The 25,772-nt window shown below is 39.6% G+C and overlaps 1 protein-coding gene across 1 annotated transcript in view; it reads left to right on the forward strand.

Annotated features, from left to right (window-relative positions):
* The window catches only part of RNF217 (ring finger protein 217), a 107,797-nt gene extending 82,642 nt beyond the window's left edge, over positions 1-25,155 (forward strand). The window contains exons 4-6 of the mRNA XM_019538203.1: positions 3,362-3,563; positions 15,080-15,151; positions 16,687-25,155. Of these exons, the coding sequence (XP_019393748.1) occupies positions 3,362-3,563; positions 15,080-15,151; positions 16,687-16,760 (348 nt within the window). The 3' untranslated portion in view covers positions 16,761-25,155. The remainder of the gene's footprint in view (positions 1-3,361; positions 3,564-15,079; positions 15,152-16,686) is intronic.
* The last annotated feature ends 617 nt before the right edge of the window (positions 25,156-25,772 follow it).

The following is a 25,772-nucleotide window of genomic DNA, read 5'->3' on the forward strand; positions in this document are numbered from 1 at the left end:
TATGTATTTAAAAAAGGACTTCTTATTGTCCTTAATCTGGGAAGCTAGTCCCAGTTCCATCTCTGCCTTGGCCTTCCTAACTACCCCCCTACATCCCTGAGCAACTACAGAATAGTCCTTTGAGCTGAAGGCTTATCTGACTCTGAACTTACCTGACTGAGGAACTATATTGCAAAACTTAATATTTTCTTATTTTTGGAATTTGGGGGCAGATTTTAAAGTTTGCCAACTGAATGCATAAACACACTGGCAACGTAGTGGGAACATGGTTGTGTGAGAGATATGAGTTTGACTAACGGGTCTGCAAACTGTGCATTTTAAAATTAATAATTTGTTCTGTATTTAAGGTGCAGGTGTTTGGAAGTGGTTGTGAAGAAAGTGGTTCTAATAAGGATTTTGAGTACATCCTTCTGGATGATGTAGCAACACCATTGACAGCGATCTGAGCTGTTGCTGTTTCAGAAATGACGCTCTGACCACAGGGAAAAATTGTTAAAAGAATGGAGGAGGAAAAATTAAAAGTTGTCAAGGAGAGTGATGGGCCTGGCGGGGTAGGCAGGTGCAGAAAGTGATGCTGATGTGCAGTTTAAAGGAAATTGGTTATTGTGGTTTTCACTATTTAGTAAGTGGAATTTTATAAAAGTAGGCTAGATTTTAATGTCTAGCTGCTGCATCTTGAGTAGACATGAAAGAGCTTGCTTTAAATACGTAAGACCTAAGTTAGCTCAGATGCTGCAATTAGTGCCATAGCCATAGCACACATCTTAGCAAAGGCAGGTTTTTCAGACTGCTGAGATCCATGGTGATATGACTGTGCTGCTGGTGGTACCTGAGCTATTATGTATATCCACTATGCAAACTGTAGTGACTGACTGCATTGTACACGGTTTCTACATCAAGCTGCTTATAAAAAGAGCCAAGCGGGGGAAAGGATACAAAATGCAGTTTAAAATCCAGGCAACAGCAAGTGCTTTGTTGATGACAGAATCTGTTTGTTCTGTGGGGTTTGGTTGTTCTGCTTTTAATGAAATATTTTCAGGATGGGGGACACCAACAAGGCAAAGCTGCTGAAGCGATGGGATTTTAAATGTAATGGGTGGCGGCAGGATGTTCTTGGAAAGCAGCTCTAGGCATAAGGGATAGCCTGCAAGAAGACACAGACATTTCTGAAGGAAGATAAGGATAGAGTATACAAAACAGTGTGATCAGTACTCAGCTGCTCACAATTTCTCACACAGAAGTTCAGTTAATTTACTTGCTAAAATTAAATATTTACAAGTATTCTTGCCAGATTTCAGCTCTAGGTTTTTCAGGGCTTTAGACAACAAACTCAATGTGTGTAGCTTCCTTGTGGAGCTTTTGTAGCCTTCATAGTACTTAGGGATGGGGACATGGAAAAAAGCTGGGGATGTTTAGCCATTGTGGCAGGCATCAGGGTGCTTGTCACTGTGGTCCAAGTTGGCTTGGATCTGTCACCTCCACTTTCAAGGTAGAAAATTTCATGAGAGGTCAACAGTCAGGGGCAGGTGCTAACAACAAGAACTCCAAAACCACAGTCCTGTGCACTTGTATCGGGATGTGTTTGCATAGAGATGGTCAGAAAAGCTAATCAGTATTTAATTTCAAGGTAAGTTACTGAAACCCAGGGTGAACACTCACTCAGAACTCATTCAGAATCAGAGTGGCCTTAATTCAGCCTGGTCTGCCTATGTCCTTAGACCAACACAGCTACAACCAACAGCCCTTAATTCAATATAGCTTAATTGAATAGAGCTGTTTGTCTAGGTTCAACTCTGCTTTCCATTTTCCTGAATTTTTTTTAAGTTTAAAAACCACACTTCTTAAAGTAATACTTAAGATAACTGTAACTACATCAGGAGGTGGAAAGAAGAGTTCCAGTTTCCTCACAGTAAGTGCAAAGCAATAAATGTAGTTTGAATGTAAAGCTTTCTAGTTATCACTGATGTTTATGAGACTTGTGAGTGTTTAGATATTTCTGAAAAGGAGGCCATAGTTATATAGACAGTTTTCCTGTTTTGTGATATACAGAGGAAAGCTACTTTTAAAACTACAGGAAACCCTCGTTATTCGTGGGTTCGGCATTTATAGTTTCAAATATTTGTGAATGCTAAACCCACTTCTTAAATACACTTAAAGGAGCTCCTCAGGAGCTCTATACTTCCTGCCGCCGGGCTCCTGCCGCCAGGCTCCTGCCACCGCCGTTGTGCTCCTGCCACCGCATTCCTACCGTTGCCAGAACAGCCATGCCTCCCTCCCCCCCAGCCGCTGGAGGCGCTGAGTTTATGAATGCAGATGGCGTTCATGAACGCAGTCCCTTATTCATGGATTTTGCCTTTTGCGGGGATGTGAGAACGTATCCCCCATGAATGGTGAGGGTTGCCTGTACTGAATCTGGTGTAGAGACTTGAACAGGTGGACTGAGAATTGTAATGAGGTTTGTTGTTGTTTTTAACTGTTCCTTTTTACTTAAATCATATCAATTTATTGAAGCTAGAAACCTTTACACAAGTGTGCCATTTCTAATAAAGCATCTACTGGAAAGGTTGCTCCAGTACAAGATGAAATTCTAGTCAAAACCAGAAAGTGTTCATATGCAGTTCCAGCATGGGCAGTATCCCAGTGCTAAGGAGAGCATGAACTTGTACTTGGGCCTCCCACATCTTAAGCAAATACTTTGCTGGGGTGGGTTGCCCCCTTTGTTTCCTGCATAAAATTTATAAATAGTTGGGTACCACGTGGAACAGGCAGCTTTCTGAAAGCTCAGAAGTTCTTGGAAGGGAAACGTTTTCTCCCAGCTCTACTTAACTTTTTGTGCAAGATTTCCATCTGGCTGTGTAATTGTATTTATGTAGTATAACTTGACTAATAATACTTAATCCTTCACTCATCCCTCCTGCCCTGTTGAAGAGGCAAGAATTTAGTACATGTAGCTTGAATAGGCAGGGTTTCAGTATTTAAAATATTTGTTTGGATTCATTAGGAAAAAAAAACTAGGGGTTTTGGCTGGGATGCAAAGTGATTTGTTTAACATGAAAAAAGGCTGAGGGATGAGTAAGTAGGACTGAACGCCTCCACTGAAGCTCTAGAAGTAAATTGAACTAAAATGTTCTGGTTTGCTGATCCATGAACAAGTTCTAGGACTTCAGTGTAGTGGTAGTCAGACCAATTGCATTATTGACAGAATAAGATAGGATGGTAACAAAATATTTGTAATTCAGTGAGTTCCTCATGGTGAGTCTTTGTCCAATGCTGGTTCCATTTAATTATTGGGTAGTTCCTGATAATGTTTTCTTTGAGGAGGGGTAGAATAACGCTTTCTTTTTTTCTTCTGCTCATAAAGATCCACATCCAGCGAACAGAAGGGTGTGACCACATGACCTGTTCACAATGTAACACTAATTTCTGTTACCGTTGCGGGGAGAGATACCGCCAGCTCCGTTTCTTTGGAGATCACGCGTCAAACCTCAGTATCTTTGGATGCAAATACCGCTGCCTCCCCGAGAGACCGCATTTAAGGAGATTAGTGCGAGGCTCTGTCTGTGGTGAGTGGATGACCTATCTTGTGGAGAGCTGTGTTATGAAGTGATTACCGATAAAAATCATTAATGTATTAGAGAATTGGTCTTACTGATATGAATTGGTCTAAAATATAGCCAAAAAAGTACTCATTATGAAATTGGCTTGTCCAAATAATGCTGCAATGAAAATAAAAAGATTCCAAATGCTAAATTTATCAAAAGGTTACAGACAACCATTCTTTACTTTGCTAATGGAGTTCTCTGGTATTCAGCTTTTTAAATAGCACATTACTCTAGCAAGGAAATTGGTAAAACTGCACACCAATGCTAAATAATCCAGTATTATGCTTTAAAGAAAAGTGTCATATACTCGCACTTTAAGATGCAGCAATGATATAAATTACAAAAGGATAGGAATTGGAAATGTTATGATGTAGCTGTTATATACTAACATCTTTGCAATTTTAACCCCAATTCATTCAGGCTTAAATTAAATAAATTTTTAGCTAACATGTATTGCTAGAGAAGCCTGAAAACATGATGGTTACATTGCTCCAGAGCAGTAGCTCCATTTTCCCTTTAAAGCAGTGTAAAGTTTTAGATTTGTCCATAACCTAAGTATTCTTTTGCTGTGACTTGAAGTACTTAAATCACTTCCAGTCCCTTAATCATCACCTTTCCTCAGGGTACTGAACCTAGCAATATAGAAGCTCCACTAGAAAATGCTGTAACCCAACAGTGTCAAAAATAATGGCTTCTGGGCCAGATCTGGCCAGTGGAGCTGTCCACAGGGCTGGAAACTTGGTTGTGGGGAGCAGGTTGAACTGTTAACTGTTTGTTTCTGAAGCCTTGGCAGTTAATGCTGCTGATGCTCACCCCATCACCAAATTTTTGGCCCTGTGGGCCAGATCCAGAGTGCAGAGCTGTGTCACCTGCAGGCCTAAAATCTGGGAGTGGAACGAGTGGTGTCTGTCTGGCTCTGGAAGCAGTGGCAATTAATGCTGCCACTGCAAATTACCAGCCCTGTGACGATCCCCATGGGCCAGATGACATACTTTGTACTCTAGATCTAGCCTGTGGACTGATTTTGAGCAACTCATTTGGTCTGTAGAGCCAAATGAGTTTGAGTTTTTTGCTATAAGCCATTTGGAAAGTTACTGCAACTATATATTTTCTTGCTGATATGAATAGTCTTTAAAAACAAAATTTTCCTTAATCCAGTTGTATAGTTTCTGGATGGAGAAGAGTTGGGGGAAGGAGGGCATTGTTTTTAAAATAAATTTGGCCTCTTATTTTCTAGGGATACCTACTAGGTACTATTGATGAGAACTAGCCCTTAAACACCATATTTTCTCACACACCACATGCCCTCAAATAAGACATGTAGCTTGTTTTGGACTGGCAGAATGAAGGAAAAAAGATTTTTTCCAAAGCCAGATGCCACAACATGAATTCACAAAAATTGCTGGCAATTCAGCTGTGGTTTTGATGGGGTTAAAGCTTAAGCTGTAGAATTTGCAAGGACAGAGTGAGTGACCTAAGCAGTAGATTTTTGCCTGTCTTCCTGAGCCTAGGAAGGGAAGGGATGGTAGATTCTGGCAACCATTACTGTGTCCACATGTCTCAATCCAAAATGGAAATTAACTTCCTCATTTAACAGAAGCACCCCTATTTTGGAGGGGTAATAATGGGGGGAAGCATGTGTATGATCTGAAAGTATAGTAGCTCTCTAAAACTGTTATGAATGAATAACTTACGAAGGAGATATTTGAGTTTCCAGAAGTGTTTCAGAACTTTATCTGCTTTCTTGGGGGCTTGGCAGTGAGTTTCATAGTTTCTAGTATGAAGTAGATCACCTAGTCCAACCCCCTGCCATGGCAGGAAAGAGTACTGGGGTCAAATGACCCCAGCAAGATGTTCATCTAACCTCCTCTTAAACACCCCCAGGGTAGAAGCCTGCGCCACTTCTCTTGGAAGCTGGTTCCAGACCCTAGCCGCCCTGACTGTGTTTAATGTTTAATGACCATGCATATTAACCAATTTTCCTTGTTCTTTTGTCTCTTTAAAAAGGAAATTTCTTTGCATTATTCCATATTAAAAAAGAGGTGAAGTTGTCAATATGCACATAATGACCTCATCCTTGACTGTAAGGGAATGCTGAAAGCTTTTTTTGTTCTGTCTCTGGTTAGGTTGAAAGAATGTATAAAATAGATCTTCTGACCAAACCCTGGGTTTCATTTTGTAAAATCAGACGACTCAAATTTGTCTCTTACAGGAATAGGAAAAGGCTCAAACTTTGAAACAACTTCCCCTGACTTTGGTTCAGGTGTCAAACAAAATAAATGGTCCCATCCCTATTACAAGGACCAGACTTAATGCTTTTGGTACTGTGGGTTGCTTTTGAGCCATGTATGTCTCTTACCATATTTTTTTTAATTCAAGATCAAGCACTTGAAAAAGATAAAAAAGGAAAAGAAAATGATAACGTGCTGAATCTGCGACTCCTATAATTTGTCATAACTCCAGAAAAAACAAGAACAAAGCAGTATGCATAACTGACTTGTTTGATACATTGCATAGAGGGGAATTCTTTACACTGGAGAAGATGGGGATTAGCACAAAAACTTTAAATCTAAGGAGCTTGATAAAGGATTGATAGCATGTTGCATAGAAGTGAGCTACCACACTAGAGGGAAGTGACTAGTAGAATTTCTCAGAATTAGTCTTGGTCATAATCTTGTTTAATGTTTTTGTTAATGACCTTGGCACCAAAAGAGGATTTTTACTAATAAAATACTACAAAAAAATCAACAAATTTCATGCTGAAAACTGAAAAGAACGGAATGACTTGAACCTGATTCAAGATTCATAAGTGCACCTAATGTCCTCTTGGCAGATGAGATTAGGACAAGATTCAGTTATCTGCTGCAGAGTAAAGTTTGATGTATTAATCTGTTGTGAGTTTATCTCCTGACAGCAAAGAAAAAGAAAAAGCCCTCTTAAAATGAGTTATTTCTTAACAGAGTTTTAGTTCAGCCAATGGAACATGCCATCTTAATTGAAAATCTTTGTTAATCAGATGTTCTTATAAGATTTGGATCATCTTTGGGACAGAGAGCCTGTTCTTAGGAACTTTTAAATGCCTCTGAACCAGAACTGGAAAATAATTTTAGAGTGGTTTTTGGTATGGTCTACAACCAAATTTAAATGTGGGAGTTGGATTTTGTAAATTTTAATCCATATCTTTCCATGCAGCACCAGAACTTTTAAGATACTCGACCTAAAAAATTGTTTTAAGTCTTGCTCTCTTTCTTAAATGGAAATAAAGTGTGTTATAAAAGAAAAGATAGGTAGTGTAACTTATAGTAATATATCTAATGAAGCATGGTAAGTATGAAGTATAGTATAAATTAGTCTTACTGTAGCAAAAAATGGGAATTCCTGTCTGTCTGCACTATAGTAAAACATATTGTCTGCCTATATGCATGCTTGGGGGAGGAGGTGTGTTTAATTAAAGTGGTTCCCTGACAGTTGCTCTAATTGAAACAGCTTATTCTCACGTGTATTAAGCCCCTGCACATTTCCAAATGTCCATGGGATGCTTTGTCTAAAGCTCATTCAATAAGGTTTAGATAAAGTGTTCTCATAGCCATTTTGAAACGTGGGGGCTTAATACACATGACAGTTAGGCAATACGGGAGCATTCCAATTAGAACCGTGACGAGTACGTCCGTAGGCACTCATTAGTCCTTAGGGCTGGAACACACTGAGTATATAGCATTGTGGTGAAGGAATGGTGCCTTCTCCCCTTAAGTTCCAAGTTACTAAAATATCTCTAGCAGCATTTCACTGTGTGCTCTATCTTTTTGGGGAGGAAAATCTTTGTCTTTGAACAAAGATATTGTCTTGGAAATAACTAAGGGTATGATATAAAGTTTCCTGGTTATGTTTGTATCCTGCAATTCTGATTTTAAGTTTTTATATATATAATGTGTGTGTGTGTGTGTGTGTGTATATAAAAATATATATAAATAAAATAAAGGAAAAGTTGCACAGCAGACTTGGTGAGCTGGCATAATAGCTGCTTTGAAGCAAATGTTTGAGTTTGGAAAAACAGCTTTTGCGTATGATGATAGTTCCTTCTGTACTAAAAAGGGATGATGACATTGACTAGTAAGAATAAAAACATACCATAGCTCATAAAGATGAAACTAATAACTCCTCTTGAAAAATATAAGGAATTAGAGCAAAGGTACCTACCCTCAGCCAGCAAGTTTTTTAAGGGACTTGGTCCCCTGCATCCAGCAAATGCAGTAAGATAAAGAACTGGTACCTTCTCTTCACAGGGGCTGAGAAGTTCATGTAGAATGCAAGGTAGATATGTACCTTCATACATACACACTAACTAAATCAAATATAATATAGCATAAGCTTTTGTGAGGTCAAGATCACTTAACATGCTGTGAAAGAAATTTCATCCCATCCTCTGGTTGATTTGTCAAAACTGGGGCATTCTGAACTCAAGTTGGGGAAATCTGGGATGGTGAATCCCATAGACTCTGAACAATGGGAAGAGGGGAGGAGGTAGGGGAGAGAAGAAGGGAACATCTCTTAAATTTATTAAACTACTTAACTGGATTTAGAGAATGTTTAAGTGAATTAAGCAGTTAATCTTGTGCTATATATAGTACTAGTTACTTGCTCCATAGCAGTGCAAGCTCATAAACCATAAAACTAATTATAAGGATTGAAGGTTCTTACATCGAAGGGTGTGGATCAATGGACAAATAATCCAAAATTAATGGGGAGGCTAAAATCTAAACTGGTGCAGTTTACTTGCAAATGAAACAAATGCCGTATTACCTGGGTTTTGCTTCCACTTACCACAAAATAGAGCAGACACATGAAGTAGTTGGCATGCATTGACTGCCTTTTAATCTAGAAAGATTTGTTCTGTTCACACCCACAAACAGCTGTTCATTTTATCATAGTTCTACAATTGAGAAATGGTATATATTCTAATGTCTTCAATTTCTACTGCAACTCCAAAACTGAGTGCCTAATTCAGTTAATATGTATATTTTTATGCAGTTTATGCATTGCAAAAAGCAGTATATTTTCTCAGTGTCCAGTCTTATTAGACAACTATGTGCAGAGGCCAAGCATCTTGCAATCCCTAGTTGATAACAAGGCTTCATATTCGTTTGATTTTTATTCTTTTTTTTTCCCACTAAATCCAGATCGGGATTGAGGTTATGATTTATTTGAGACTGCTTAGACTTGTCTGTTTCTATTGATATGCATCATGGATACAAACACTGTAGCAACACTGTTGTTAAACATGTATTGAGGTTTGAACTCAAAGGGCTGTTTCCATCACTAGTGTTAATCATCAAGTTTAGCAGTCATTCTTCATAGGGCAATAAATGCTCTTGGGCAGGGACTGGCAACCTTTTGTGAACACAGGCCCCAGGTTGCAACTTGGTAGGCCACCATTCCCCTGCAGCTATTCCACCAATAGGGCACAGAGGCAGCAGTGAGTAAAAGCAGCCCTCTGTGGGCTGTAGCAGCTGGCTGGAGTTAATGAAAGTGATTTGGCTCACCATTAGCAAAAAGCAGGCCAGATTAAACATCTGGGGAATCGGTACGTCCTTGGTAAAATGTGAACCCAAGTAGGACCTTAGTCCTTGATCCAATCCCTTTGTGGGCCAGATCCAGTCCACAGACTGTGCACTGCTGACCCCTGCCCTTACTGTTTCTTTAGTAAAATTAACTGTGCAAAGTAAAAGATTTCTTGAGGAATAAACAGATTCCTCAGCACATAGCAGTTTATTCAGAGTACCAGCTCTGTCACTTTGAAGAAAAAACCATTAAGGGCATGTCTACATTGCAAAATTACCATGCCAGGCACCGGCACTATTATGTGTGTGTTAGCATCCTAAGTTGGAAACTGCATAGTTTTGTTTAGCACTTGTTGGTCTGCCCCTAGCACCATGTGAACACGGCTACATTGCTTCCAGGTTGGGAGGTGGTATATATGGAACAGTGCAGGTGTTTGAGCTTGCTGCTGCCAAGTATGCTAAGTGTGCCATATAGATGCACTGTGAGATGTTAGTAAATATTTACAATTGTTAATGAATTGATCCTTCTTGTGCTTGATGGCTGCATCCATACGAGTGTGGATGTTTGTTTCCCCAGGGTCAAGAAGCACCTTGTGCCACTGCTACGTGTCTCTAGGGAACACCTGTATCACGTGCTCTCTGACATATGGCAGGTTACCTTGGGTAGGGAAGGGGAGGGTTCTGGGGCACTGTGCTGGCCCCAGCAGCCTTATCTGGGGGCTTCCTGGGACTGCAGCAACAGCGATCCTGCAGATCAGAGCCTGGCTGGCAGCCAGACAATGGCTCTGGCCAGGCAGGCTACTATTTTAGGTGGCATTCGCTGTCTCTACATGCACCACCCCTGGGATCTCCCGGGGTCAAAAAAAACACCTGTGCTGCTACCTTGTATCATGAAATACACTTGAATACTGCACAGGCGCACTCGTCTGGATGTGGCCGATGAGCTTAAATTTCACAAATGCGTTAAGTAGGAAAGATATGACCTGGCAAAGGATTAATTTTATTATCATAGATCCTTGGGCTGCTCATTTTGAACCAGAACCCTATTTTGGCAGGCCCTGTACAAACACAAAACAAAAAGATGCCCTTGCACCAAAAAATTTAGGATCCAAGCTGAGAGAAAAATAGATGAGGGAGATGAGGAGCACAAAAACAGAGCAGTCAGGGATGTATCCTCTAGCTCTTCTATCAATGATAAGCAGATGCCAGGGAGGATATTGAACAAAGGAGAGATTACTTGCGTACCTTGTTCATACATTCCCCATCTAAAGCAGTGGTAGCCAAACTTTGGCAGGCGTACTACCACCTAAGCCCTACACTCCACCCTCAAGTGTTACTCTGATCTCCTTCCTCTCTGATCTGCCACATGGCATGCACAGATGTTGACCATGCCATGGGTGAATAACCACTGCTTTATTCTGTTTGTACAGTTTATAAATCATTAGTGACCACTAAAAAGTAGGAACTCTGATAATTCTAGAGCAGGGTGTCAAAAATATGGCTCATGGGCTGGATCTTTATCATCTGTCCTGGGTGCTACCTGTGAGTTTTGAACTGGCCACACATACATACTGGCCCTGAACCCCACATGCCACATGTACTGCATACAGCATTCATACTGCACACAACATGCAGAGATGGTTCGAGGCATGTGCTAGCTGCAGCTGTGGGGACAGTCTTTGAGCCCAATCTAGTATACAGACTGGATCTGCAGCCCATGGGTCCAAATTAATTTGATACCCATGTTCTAGAGGGAATATATTAAAATGGGCGTTGAGACCACTAAAGTTCTAAAAAATGGCTGCTGCTTTGAGACAAACTCCTTACATAATAACTGAAAATTAACATTACTGCATATCTGCTACAAATTTAATAATGCAGTTAATATACCTTTAGAGTGTGTATCCCCAACACCAGATGTGCAAGTTCTGGAATGTTATAAATGGCGAAGCTTTGTGGAATTCAAGATTTGTCTTGGGCTTTCATGGTTTCAAAGACCAGAAAAGCTAACTATGAGCAGGAAAATAAAGCAAATAGGCTCTTCTCTCAGGATTGTCTAATGAATATTCTGAGCAAGAAACAACCATTCCCAGCAACTGCACATCTCTGGAGCAGGGGGTCAAATTCTTATGAAAAGACCTTGGCAAAAGATGTGACCAGCGTTGAGAAGCACCAGCTGTATGACAAGTCAGGAACATCAGGGAAAGTGGATGGAGAGAGAAACCCCCCATCCTTTCAGGAGATACGCAAAGTAATTGGAGCAGTTGCTGGAGAAACATAGTGGTATAAGGTAGGGGAAGTAAGGGGGGGTCACAGTGGCACATTCACACCTCCCTTTCAGATAATGCTGCTGGAGCAGCAGCCAGGGACTTTTAAGCCCCTAAGTAGATATGAATCCACCACTCCTCTGACTCTCAGCACCTGCTCCCTTCTCCTCTGTGCTCAGCAGTAGCTTCCTTCCACTCCTATTCTTCCCTGCTCCCCTGCCTGGCCCTGCCACTCTCCCTGGCTGACCTGGGGGCAAGGGAACTGCAAAGCTGCTCTTCCCTGCTCCAGCCAGGCTGTAGGTGGAGCTGGGTTCAGCTCCAAACGTTAGTGCTGGCAGGCAGATTTTGCCCCCTGCCCCTGCCCACTCCCCTAGTTGTTCCCCAGCAAGAGTACATCCCTGTCCCCACCCCCGCTGCTGTCCCCAGCAGCAGCAGCTAGGACAGCATTCATGATAAGTAGGTCTCTGAGCCCAGAGGCAGAAGTAGAGAGTGGGGGAATGGAAGGGCAGGGGCAATGACTTTGAACATAGAGGGGGAGGGAGAGGGTGCCAAAAGTGAGGAGGAAGGATTATTACCTGTCTCAAGGACTTAAAAACATAAAAAATGCCCAGATACTGTTCCCACAGTATGGTCTACCTACCCTGGGGGGGAGGCTGAGAGCAGGGGTGAAGCCACCCTTGTAGCACCAGTTGTTGCTCCCGTATCTCCCCTTTAAAAACCATGGAACTGCATATACATGCTGTAATTATTTGAAAATTTAAGCATATCACAGCTGTGGTTTCTCCTTAGCCAGCCATTGCCCTGCTTTCCTTTGCCTCTCTGTAGGGAAATATGGATCAGTCTCTGAATTTCAAAGAGCAGTTTGTGCTCACAGGTGAAACAAGACAGGGAATGGAAAGTGCTTTTTGAAACCTCCTCACCCCATGCATCCAGTTAAGGCACAGGTATAAATAATAATGCAATGAGGACAGATGCAGAAAACCTAACTTAGCAGACACCACTGGCTGTTCATCATTTAGCTCACCAATTCAGCAAACATAACTGTTCCTGTTTGTTTCTCTGGAGTTAAAGGAACTTAGGGATGTTGCATCAATTTAGAGGAATAAAATTTGACTAGAGAGTCTGCTAAACCTTTGAGTCTTCCACAGACCTATGAGGAATATCTGTGGAAGTTCACAGGAGGATAAAAAAGAAATGGATGTTTCATGAGATCATAAAGAAGAAATTAATGAAAAATCTGGTCTCAGTTACTGTTTTAAAAGCATTGAGATTAAGGAGACATTTGTAGCAGGGGCAGATCCAAGGGGCAAATTCAATGGTGTGGACACACACATCTCTTCCATTGCTCCAGCTAACCTAGGCTGCTCCTGACCTGCTCCTACCCCACAGTGCAGGAAGTAGCTGCGTGGAGAGCCTAGCTCAGCTGAGGGCAATGGCATGCAGATTCCTTCTTCCAGTGCCTGCTCCTGGCTAATAGGAGAAGAGGTGAGGAGGAAGCAGGGGCTGGAAGGAGAAACCTGCATGCTGTAGCTGCTGTCACTGTCTGAGCCTGGCAACCCATGCAACTACCCACACCCCCTGACTGGAGTGGGATGGAGGGAATGAGCAGCCTCAGCCCCTGCACATCCACAGTCAGCTTCTGAGCCCCCTACTGAGGTCAGCTGGGGACAGCAGCAGCAGTGCTGGTGGGGCCAGGTTTATCCCTTCATCATGCACGTGCTCCCTGCCTGGCTTTCCAAGTCATTCAAGCCATGCCTTGCCTTTATTCCCAGTGGTTCAAGGGGCAGTATGCCACACTCCCTTTAGTATATCTTGGATCTGCCCATGCACTGTTGTGTCCTTTATTACAGAGTTGCTAAATGTTGTGGAAAACTGAAAGTTAAATAAACTACAAAACCTGTGTACAACTATGTGGCTTTATTTGCTTTGTAGAAGAAACAGATCTTAAGAGTAAATTAAGAAAAGGTCTCGTTGGATGTTCTTGCATGAGCGATCTTATTCCCTCCCTCATCTACTGCTTAGCTCCTAGCCAGGTCCTGCTTCTCTGCCTTTCATCCCCTCCCTGCACCTCAACTCTCCCCATCCCACTTTGCTTCTCACCTGGTCAGTCTTCTACTTCTCACTCTCTCCACCTACTGCCTTGATCCCAGCCCAATCCAACTTAGCCTCTCACCCCATCCCAAATCTGCTGCTTATCCTTGCCTCAGCCTGCTGGTCTGCTTCTCACCAGCTTCTGCCACTTGGTTCTCTCCTTTATTCTTCATTCCACCCCCTGCCTGATCTGCCATGTGCCAAAAAGTAACTTCACTTGTGGTCCATTTGTGGCACATGCGCAGCAGGTTGGCCACTTATGCTACTATTGGAGACAGGGTGCTGAGCCACATGGACCGCTGACTTGACCCAGCATGTTATTTACTATGTTCTTATTTAAGGAAATGAGAAAAAAGTTACTGTGCATTAAAATAATTTTTGGAACAACTCCTTTCTGAAATAAACCTGTTTTAAAAGTAGATGTGAACATTCACAAACTATATTGAGACCTAAATTTACTTTGTTAAAATAATGTAAATTGATTTAAAAAGAAAATCAAGTGGTATATGTTCTCTGACAGTCTTTTAGGAAACGGTTATAAAATGCTGTTTTCATATATTTAACTGAATTCCAATCTCTGTTCAGTTGTAGCTTGGATGGAATCCAAATCTTCATGGTACAAAGAATGATGAAGCTGTTAGTCAATATTATAAGAAGTATTAAGTACCTTTAGTCTTTTCCATCTTTCAGTGTGTCTATACCACATTCCTTACTTCAGTGAATGGTCAGTGTTACATAAACCTAACTCAGCTAGCTTTAATGCTTTGACACATTGGACATTGAGTGCAGTTTGCTGATGGACCTTCAGTACTTAGAAACCTCTTTGGTGCCTGGCTTGAGTCTTGTTCCAGTGCTCAGATTCAAACAGATAACTGGACCAGAGAGATCAGAAAGGAATTTTCCCCCAGAACAGATTGACAAGGACCACTATGACTTTTCGCCTTCTTGTGTAGCTTGCAATATTTTCCCATTCCTAGGATCATCTGAATATACTTTAACCTAAGTTCCCTGCCATTGCAGTATCCTGAGCCTTGCTTACATTTTTGTCCCCTGTTACTCTTGGTCTGTGACATGCTATAGGATTTTTTTATAGGATGCTTTGTGGCTATGATGTACAAAGAGGGACAGATTAGATGGTTATTTGGATCATTTTGGGCATGTGGTTGCCTATCAATGTAGGTGACCACACTCAGTGGCGTGGAGCACTTTTCAAGTATTTTGTGGGTGGCTGGAAAGATTAAATAATATTGGGGATTGGATGAGGTGACCCTTGAGGTCCTTTCTGGCTCAGCGAGTCTGTGGTAGCAACTCTTAACTGGGGTGCCCCATCCTACATGTAATTCATAAGATAAACCCAAAGATTTTAAATAGGAGTCCATAGTGTAAAAAATATTTTGCTCATTGTGGTCTTAATGAGTTCTTTGCAGCAGAAGAATTGCTCTGTTATTTGTCCATAGTCAAGAAATGAGAGAAAGCTAAAGCTGGCGTTTTCTGAGGGATGCCTTGAGTCTAAAAAGGTTACAATGGTCCATGGTAACACTCATTTATTTTTGTTTTTCAGCTGGAAAGTTGCTTATTACACCCCTAATACTGGTTTTGGGACTGGCACTGGGAGCCATAGCTATTGTAATAGGTAAGAACTGCATATAATGTAACGCCTAAAATACGATAGCTATTTTGTCATGTGGAAGGTTGATGTTAACCAGCTATTTTTACAAAGAATAAGTCAAGAACACTCAAAGTCTGTCTGCACTAGAGAAGTTTAGTCACTTTGACTATACGACTGGCAGTAAAAACCTTTTTTGTGATGACTCCATTATTGATTTAAAACTGCTTATATTGTTGTTGCTTAATCCTGGTTTGCGTTAAGCACATTAAAACTATGTTCAGGCTCAGGAGACTTTTCTTCATATGGAGATGTTAGCATGCTGTACTGTCAAAGCACTTCTGCAAGAGGCAGCTATACTTGCAGAGCTGCACTCTGCCCTATATAGTAAGAATATCCCCAAAGGTGAAAGACATTGTACTAATAGAAGCAGTGCTTACCAGTGGAACTGACTGTATGGGCATTTATAGACATGCTCTAGTGCTGGCAGGGTTCTGCTGTGTTATAACATGATATACCATGGCAAAATTTTAAATTGTAGAGTAGGCTGTGATCAGATTACTGAGGTGATCATAAAGAGCAATATTGTGCAGTTTCAAAGACATATTGATTATTTATAGTAAATCTCTGAAATTGCAGTAATTATAGCAACATCTGCTGCCAACTTAGCTGTAAAAGTCATTTTCATAGGGGTTGTGAACCATTCAATAGACATAATTTCACCATCTGTATTTGACAGTTCTTTATGATATTTATCAAAGTAAAGGTAATGCCTTGAGTAGTTTTTTGTAATAGTATGTTAGAACACCAATCTCTGAAAAACAAGTCCTCAGCCTTCTTACCAGCATTCATGAAGGAAACCTCAGGGCACCACCATTTCAATTTGGAAGCTAAACTTCTCTTCTAAAAACTATTTTTTCACTATAACAAACTTGATTGTGGTAAAAAACACTTTACTTTTACAGAACAACTTAAGAATAATATAAGGTTTTGCCTGAAATGGGCTAAAAAGTATGATATTAGCGTATGTGTGTTAAAGACAAGGAATCTTTCAAACATGCTAAACTGGTCATGTTAAAACCTACGGGGAATCCTAGACTTTTAACTCGGCTAACATAGCATCTGCTAAAATAAATGTATCTGTGCGCTTTAATACATTGGTTTACAGATGCTAACATCCAACTTAATGACTAGTCTAGACAAGACATAAGTGAAGGACACTGAATAATGTCACTTTTTGGAGAATTTTCTATGTAATGATCTGAGTGCTTCACAAATATTAATGAGGATAATCCTTTTGAGGAGACCCAGAAACTGAAAAAAAAAAAAAAGAGAGGAGTGAAACTGTATAGTAGTTAGTGACTAAAGAGAATTTGCTGCACCACAGTATCTTCCATCCTTGTCCAAATATCTTTCCTAGGCAAAGTTCACAGAAATTTGTGAAGCAATATTTGAATACTGTTGTGGACACTAGATTCAGCATATGTGCACATACAATTTACTATAGCTTTATTTGTTTGTTGGTTTGTTTTTAACTTGTTTGTTTTGTTTTTTCTTGGCAGGTTTATTTGTTTTCCCTATCTATTGCCTTTGCAAAAAGCAGAGGAAAAGGTCAGAGACAGGAATGCCCTGGTAAGAGCGGGCCTTACCCAAACTGAACTGGTCCTGCAAAGTCCATGCAAGACTTGTGCAACAAAGCAATACAGTGCTGGGTAACACCTTCGAAGGGTCACCGCCCTTGATGAAAAGAACAGGGATCTTCTGCCTTCTTCCCTTAACACAGTACACTACTGCAGACCAGAAGGCCCCCTTGCTCTTGTATGCTTTGAATAAGAGGGGCCTGCTGCTTAAATGTTTGTTGTTGTTTATTTTTATCTTGGTCTCTCTCTCTTTTGATTTTTTTAAGTTTTTAGTTTTATGTTTCTTACCTAGACAATCAGAGTCTGTATTGTAGCCACAACTTTACTGATTGGCCTGTGAAGAAAGCATTTCATTTGTAATGTGTTCCTTTTATGTTTGGGTTAGGCCTTTCAGAAGAACTTCTAGAGGTGTTTGGACTTTTACTGTACACTGAACATTCTAGTTCTTGTGTTAGAAACTAATTCTGTAAATATCTTTCATCTCACAGTGTTTTGTCCAGCATACCAACATGCAAAGTCACGTGCCGAAATATAATAGCTGATTATCTTATGGGTTGATTTTACCTTTTGACTAGGGAGTTTAATGACCTGCGTGGCAAGGATTGCCACTGCCAAAATATCAGTGCCTCAAAAGTAAAATGATTAGAACCATGTCAATGATTATTGTTTAAGTATTTATATTATGTTAAGAGTATGTACTATGATTTGGGGTGGGGGAAGTCATTCTGTAGGAGAGTACATTGTTTTAACTTTTTCTTTAACAAAGAAAGAAATAGCTCTCCATGGTAATGAGACAAGTGTCTCTGTCCCATTCTGTCTTTGGACACATAATAGGCTGGGATGGACAGTGAGACCATGGGAACTTGTGTTCATGATGGAGCTAGAAACATACACCTTCTGTTGTTTTTTGGCATGTACCAAATACTACACACTAACAACCAGGTAAAAATTCAGTCTGAAATTTTAATATCTAAAAGGTTATATGCCTTATGTTTTTAAATAGTCTAATCAAATCTTTAAAGGAATAGGGGGGAGGCTAGGGAATAGAACTAGAGACATGGAGAGGAACGAGTCATTTAGAGGCCATGTTACTTGTACTCCATGCTTTCAGTGTTTCTTCTTTCTTGGTCTCTCTCTATTTTGATATTATACTGTGATGACAATATCTTTGTTTGAAGAGCTTAGCTATCCACGCTGTTCAGTCCCAGCTTAGAATCGTATAACTGTGATTGTTGAACTGTGAAAAAAGTCAAAATCGTAACAGTGTAATTAAGTTACTGAGAACACTTTGAACTAAAAAAAAATCCCACTATTTTCCTGTTACGCAAACATCCTAAAGTTTAAAAAAAATTAAGAGAAGGAAAATTTAATGCAAGTATAATGCCTGATCTTGGGGTAAGGGGAGGACAGCAAAGGAGGTTATAAAGTCCTGGTGGGTCTTTAACAAAAGAAAACAATAAGATTGCTTTAAAAAACACATCAAGTAAATGTAATCAGAAGTTTGTAAATATGTGTTTTCTCTAATCTCCTTTAAGCTGTTTAGGGTTTTTTAAGTTGCACATGAGTACAACATATTATTGTAAAGTAAGTATTTCGCACCCATGTCCTTTAAAAACCTCCTGAAACCTGTATACAGCTGTGGCAGTTAAATGATCAGTATTAATTCCTGCAGTACAGTAGTTCTCAGTGAATCCTATAGTACATATCTTGACTTCAGAGCCTTGGTGAAAGAAACTTGTGGGATTTGTTTACCTGGCAACACGAATGTCAGATTACCACAGTTAACTAGCACGTGCATGTTTGTAGGCTTCACTCTGCCTGCTTTTTTGTCTTGCCGAAACACTGTGTACAAGCATGTTAAAGTAGCCATAATAGTCCCACAGCATCTCTTAATTTATTTTTTCCATTTGATTGAAGGGGTACACTGACCCAGCAACGACTATGGAAATAGTACCTTTCTTAAGAGTTGCAAATTTATAAGGTAAGGCAGTGACAAGAAAATCTATGTATTATATCACTATTGTATTCTATATGACATATCCCTATTATTTAGTTGTATCTGCAAGTTGGCAGCTGCCTTAAAACTAGTCTGTTTTCTGAGGCCATACATATCAGTTGTCTTTGGCTTACTCAGGGATTTTTATTCCTTCCTTTAACTGTCTAATAACTTTAGGGATATTTTTATATTATTTAGAAAACCTTCAGACCTCTAAGATTATAGATTTGGTTTTTGCAATGCAACTTTAAAATAGTGTCAAAACAACTATTCCATTTAAGTATAGTTCAGTATTTGAGTTTTCCTGTAACTGAGTACATGGTTGAATAGTTGCATTATTCTTCCTGTTTTTTTTATAAATATTTTGAAATTTTGTTACTGTCTATAAACTGTTTTGTAGCTATTTCATTGTGGAAGGTTTAAGATACCTCAGCTCCCATCATTAAAAATATGATGTTAAGATATTAGGAAAATTAAATGAAAAACACGTTTCCTTATTAGTGCCATCAGTGTGGGTAAGGTAATAAATTCATTTACATTTCATTTTTAAACAGAAAGCTATTTCAGAGAACAAAAAGCATGTCATTAGGGGGGAAAGTAGTACAAAATACACATCTCTCAATTCCTCCAGTATCATATAATCTAGGGCATTTAATCTGATGGAGGTAGACAAATTCAAATCAAAATGGAGCTTCATTTTGTTTGTGCACATAACAAAAACAGGCAGCATTTTTCCTAATGCATTTTTTGAAGTGAGGGAGTATACTCCAAATACCTTTTGTATGTATGTGTTGTAATTTGCCTCCTGGCGCTCTGGTTTGAGGGGGAAAACTAAATCCTGAATTGCTTTGGCTTTTTATAGTTCTGTTTTTTCCCCATAGTAGAGATGCCTTTATTTGTACACTATAGTTAAGATTTTTATATATAGTAATTATTCCATAAATGGCAAAATATTTGTATTTGAGTATTCAACAGAAATTTGTTTTTGTTGTTCTTTAGCTGATTTTGTAGCGAGATTGTGGGGTCTGGTGCCATATGCAGGGGCTGATCTCAATGCCCCCCCCCAACCTCTGATTGGCCAAGGGGCCCCAATGGCCTTGTCTCTTGCCAGTGATTGGCTGTGAGGGCTGTCTGTCATGCAGCCCCGCCTCTCACCACTGACAGGCCACATAACAGGCAACCTTCTTAGCCAGTCAGGGGCAGGGGCAGCAGCCCTCTTGAGCTACCTTTCAGGTGGGCGGCAGCAGCACCTCTTCCCCTCCCTAGCAGGCTTTGCAGCCATGCCACAGTGCTGTGAAGACTGCTGGCTCCCTCTGGGAAACCAGTATTTTATTTTCAGTAAGTTTTCTTTTCTTTTTTCTTTTTTTGGCGGATTTTGTGGGCAATGACAGATTTCTCGATGTCCAGGAAATCACAATTTCAGCAGGTCCCTGGTTATAAGTTCTTTGGATGCTTTGGGACAGATTTTCTTGTATGCTAAAAAAAAACAGATCCATAGTCTCTGAGAATTAGATGCATCAAAATTATTTGTTCTTTAAGGAATTCCATCTCACCCAGGTCGATCTTCTGATTAATTCTAGAGTATATTCTGTAATAACTGTATTACACAAGTATTCAGCTTTGTAATCCATGTTGTCTCTGCTTACCTTTTCATAGCATGGTTCTGTCTTGCCCCTACTTTCTTAAAATCCCACAATGGAATAATATAAGAGCAAACCAGTGGAGATATGATTGCTTAACCATTCCTGAGGAAATTTCCAAGCAAAAATGATACACCGTTAACTTAAACTATCTTTCTGCAGCCACATCTCTGCAGTTGTGGATTGTTTAAAGGATGGCCAGATGCCACTGTATAAGCCTTATCTAGACAACTTGAACTACAGACTGTGGACAGAGGTCCATATAGATGGCTCTGCCTCCTCTTGATCTGGTATATGTGGAATATTGTTCTGTGGGGAATAACCACAGTCCTCAAAAAACCTCATCCTTAGTTCCTTCTACTGATTTCTTTAGTAGAAGAGGAGATGTGATCCTATGTACTGTTTTGTCAAGTTCATAGCAGCTCTGGGCTAAATAAAATCAGAGGCCAAAGGCTCAAAGGTATATAGTGGTTGTTATATAACAGAGATCCTATTAACTCAGTATTTTTTATTAACGTACGTATCCCTTCAACTTTGCATTTTGAATGACGACTATAAATATTTGCTCTGAATGGCTAACATGGGGTCAGCAGCCTATGGTTCACAGGCTGGAGCTGACCTGTGAAGCCATTCGATCCAGCCTGTGGATATAGGACTTGGACAGTGGGGAGCTTTGGCAGCAGTCACTTCCCCATGCCTGTGCAGGGAGAAGTGCTAGCTATGGGCATTCTCCCCGTTCTGCCACAGGGAAAAGCAATGGTGGGTAGGTCCCACTTATCCACTTGCCTACCCCTAACTGAGTCAATCTGGCCCACAGACTTAAAAATTTGCCAACTGCTTGGCTACTGCCCTTGGCATTTCTCATCCACATGTCCATACCCACATAGCTACTTGATTCATTATGTGCCAGTCTAATCCTAGTTTCTCTAATAGTTTTATTTCTCATGCTGTTGTTTTCTCTTGTTGCCTGCCTTCCACTAAGAGTAATTAAATTCTGCATAAATAAAACCAAGTGAGGTTGCAGAGTGATGAGGGCACCAGAAGGTGAGACAATCCTGTTTGTGGTGGGGATGTTAGGTAACTTTGACTGCTGTAGGCTTGTAGAATGGAGGTGTTTGCTTAAATATTCATGTGGCGCTTATGCAAGGATGCTTACATATGCTTCGTGTGATAAATCCCTACTCCTTTAGCAAGTAAGAGTGAAGTGAATCATTTGAGAGGCAGAACTGCGGTTGTGAGAAGGCTTGTGCTGCAGTTGGCTCAGTACTTTCCATTTCAGCAGAAGATATTTACAGTATGTTTTCATTTGTATATTAGTGTCTCTAATATAAAATGCAAGATGGTAGAACAGTTGCATCCCAAAATTTCTGTGCTAATTCAGAGGGTTGAGAATCTTGACTTGGTTCTATTTTTTTTTTTGATACTTTGGCTGTGCTCACTGCACAGCTCTTGATGAGATGGATCTTCTATTTGCATTGGTTTACTTTAGTTTTGAAAATTTGAACGTCACATAGTTTTACTTTTGCTATATTATGTGGATAGTTTACTGACAGTTAAACTAGAATACATTTGCATTTCTACTATAACTTCCGTTTAGTCAGTTGACTGCGTCTTTTGAAATCCATAGCGACTAGTATGACTTTAAATGGAAAGTATTGGATATAATCCCTTTTTTCATGAAGGACAGACTGTAGTGATGAAATGATTCTAGAGTATTTAATGGTTTCTCTTGACAATTCTATTTGGGAAACCAGTTCAAAATCAGCAGCCAAACATGTTACAGACTTTGAGCTTTTTTACTGTTCTTGTGTGGCATTCCTTTCTGGAGCAGACATTACATTTTTATAATCATTGGCATGGTTATAGCTGTGTAGCTCCAAGTTGTGGATGTGACCCATGGGCTATTATTACTTTATAATCTATATTAGATCACTACAAATTTTGCTAATGGGAAGCATCCTAAATGAGGCACCCAGATGGGAGAAAATGTCTTGATTTCTTCCTTATTTGCAATGGGTCAAACTCAGTGCTGGCGTTACAACCAGCTCCACTGAAAACAGTGAAGTTGCATCCATTTTTATGCCATTGGTGAATTTGGCCTGTAATGTGTTGACCAAATTACCTGAATGTATGTTTAAGGATGATAATGCAGAAATCGAAAAAAACAAGATTTGCTTCTGAAGATCAGAATTTTTTCTTGTAAAAAGATAGCCCATTATTTTTAGGCTGTCAGAAATCTCGTGCAGCTGCTTCTGAGTAATTCTAGCACTGATTATTTTTGTTTTTGTACATTATTTCCCTGTAGCACTGTTTAATTAAGGGCAGTTGTCTTGGTTACAAATAGTTTTTTCATTAAATTTCCCTGTAAGGAAATACCAACTTGTACTTATTTTCTCCTTGAAGTACTGATAATATTAGAAACCACCTCTTCAACAGTGTTAATTTAAGCCCTGCCTTTTTCAGTATAACCCTCATGTGCATGTTTTAGAAACTTCAACGAGCACAATTCCAGCTTTAAAAGAAAGACCCTTACACTGGGACAAACTTGAATGTGTGCACACTTAATCACAAAAGCAGTGTGTGTTGTTAATATTTTTTGTATTTTATCTGCTTAGATAAGGAAGTGCAGAACATGGCTTCCCCATCTGTCTAAATCTACTATGAAGTCAGTCCTGTGATTCAAACAGTTAGATGTGGAAATTACTGGTGTCGTGATTCAGCTTTGACTCAGTGAAGCAGAAGTAATTGGCTTGTTTAGGAAGTTAAGAAGATTTAGAGAATGAGCTGAGAGTTTAAAGTGTGACTATACGTGAAAACCTCCATCCCATTGTGCTATCTTATTGGAAAAAATACTCTTGCAACATAGTTTGATTTTTTTTTTCTCTTTTTGTCGTTAATAGACCCTATAGTAAAAATGCACCTTTTTACTTTTTGTTCACAGGACTGTCATTCTTTTGTCCATATAACTTTAAGAACAAGGACTTATACATCTATATATTTTGCCTTCCTATAAAAAGTGGAAATTTTAGCATTGAAAGACATTTAATCTCCACTGCTGTTTGTAGCCTAATGGTAAAACATTTGCCAACATACATGCTTAGAGAGTTGGAGCTTGATCATAGAATGCATGATGTGCTTGAGGTGTATGAGTATATAAGTAACTATTGTTAGCTGCTCCTTTGGAAAAAAAAAAAAAGAATTGTAGTATTAAACATCTCTCCCATTATTTCCCCTATATAATGCAGTAAGGGTCCTGTCCCTTATTGTAATCAGGAGAGACTACTACATACTGTGCAGCAGGAAACTTTTTAAAACCGTATTTAATTCACATGAAACATTGAACAGTAAATCCAAAAGCTATTGGATGGGGTCAAAGTCAGCATAAGAGGGTTTTATATGTAAATTATTAGCAAAATGTAAATAGTCACATTAGAAATGGGTGAAGTAGAAAATGTAAAACCCTATTAGAGATCACTGCATGACAACCTTCACCAGCCATCACGTGGCATAAGGCCTGGAAATGGCAAGTAGAACATTCCTGGAAAATGGGGGGGGCGGGAAAAAGCGTAGTGAAAAACTATTAGTTGCAAGTTGCTAAAATATGAACACCTCTCCTTGTAGATTGTTTACAGTCAAAAAAATGCAGTCACATCTAGTGCAAACCCACTGTATGCAATGGATTGTTTTGTGCCATGTCCCCATCTTTTTATATAGAAATGTATTAAGAATGTTTTGTGTTACCCCTTTCATGTTAATCTCTACATTCTGCTGCTTCATATCCAAGGACAACAAAGACGAGGAGAATATACATTTCACTCTGTGTATGCCATCTCATAATAAAATATGTTTACCATATTGCCTGTTGTTATACATTTTATTTCATCATATTCCCCATTTTCTGACTTTTATGGGAAATTTGAAAACAAATTGACATTGTCTATTTTTGTCATTGATTGTTGTCAAGTCTTATTTTTATCTGATCTTAAGCTGTTTGGAGCCAAAATTCTTACCAGCAATTAAATCATTATAATACATGCTTTTATATATAGTAAAGATAATAGATATCAAGAGAATAAAAATACCATTTCTATTTCTGGCATCTTCGGGAACCTAGAATTTGAAATCATGGCAAAGCATTCCTCTCCTCTCATGCTGAGTATGAAGAATTCTCCAAACATAAGATCAATTTGGAGGTATATGAAAAGAGGTAATTATGTCTTTTTAATCTGCACCTTTTATTGGGTCAGTAGTGAACCAAAGTAAGCGGTTTCCAGTGTTAAATTTTTAACATTTAAAGCTGTACACAAGGTAGCAAATAGAACTGTGCTATATTTCATTTCATTGAGTACTGAAGTGGGGATAGGTCAATAACTGGAGAAAGTATACACACACATTCAGCACTTGCTTTGCAGCTTTGTTTCAATGTGTTGCCTGTCAAGAAACATTTTTGTTTAAACACTAGCATGAATCAGTTGAGTTACCTTCTCTGTTTGGTATGTTATGGTAATTTTTGTCCAGTAGACTTTTGCATATGTATTTAGGCTAAAAGTGATCCTGTCTTGTTCTAAAGCTGGGCTGGATCAGTGAACGCAGTACATTTTAAAAGAAAGAAGGGTAACCTATTCTGTTAAGCCTTTTTAGTTTTTTAAAATCCTGTCTTTCTATGTATGTCAGCTTCATTCTGTTCCCTTCCTTTTCTTGAAACGCATACAAATATGTGCTGTCAGTGTTCAGTTAGGGCTTGAGACCAAAAAACCCCCATTGTGGTACCTAAATAGTAGGCACATTTTTAGGTGTCTACTTACAGGCATGGAACCCAAACATCAACTGCTGAGGTATGTAAGAACATGTACAGTACATGGGGAGTTAGGTGTTTCTGAAAGACGAGTGAGAAAAGCCACATGCTGAGCAGTTAAATCCAGTAAATTCCTAAATATCCAGCCTTTCTCCAGGGCTTAGATGCCTAAATCAAGATGGCAAATGCCTGTGTTTAGACAGGATCCAGAGCCCAGAATTCTTTCCAGAGGATAGGCACTTGTAATTAGTCTTGAAAGAGTGTGTTACTTTTTTCTTAAAACAGGTGTGGGGGGGAGGCATTGGTGATGCCCATCTTTTATTTAGTAACCTTGTGGCTAGAACATATGTCAAAAAATGGGGGATCTGGATCCAGGCCCTCCAAGACTTTCAAACTCACAGCTCTCACCTGAAGTGGGAAATGCAGGTTTGAATTCCCTGGGGCTGTGGGGACAGTTAACCTAGATCTTCCACTTACTCGATAAGTGCTCAGCCATTGGGTCATATAGTTAAAGATAGGTAGCATTATTATGGCTGCTGCTACCACATTTGACAGCTCCATTTTAGAAGCAAGATGG

The sequence above is a fragment of the Crocodylus porosus genome, unplaced genomic scaffold (genome assembly GCF_001723895.1).
Source record: "Crocodylus porosus isolate Cpor-Errol unplaced genomic scaffold, CroPor_comp1, whole genome shotgun sequence".
In the NCBI taxonomy this organism is placed as follows: Eukaryota; Metazoa; Chordata; order Crocodylia; family Crocodylidae; genus Crocodylus; species Crocodylus porosus.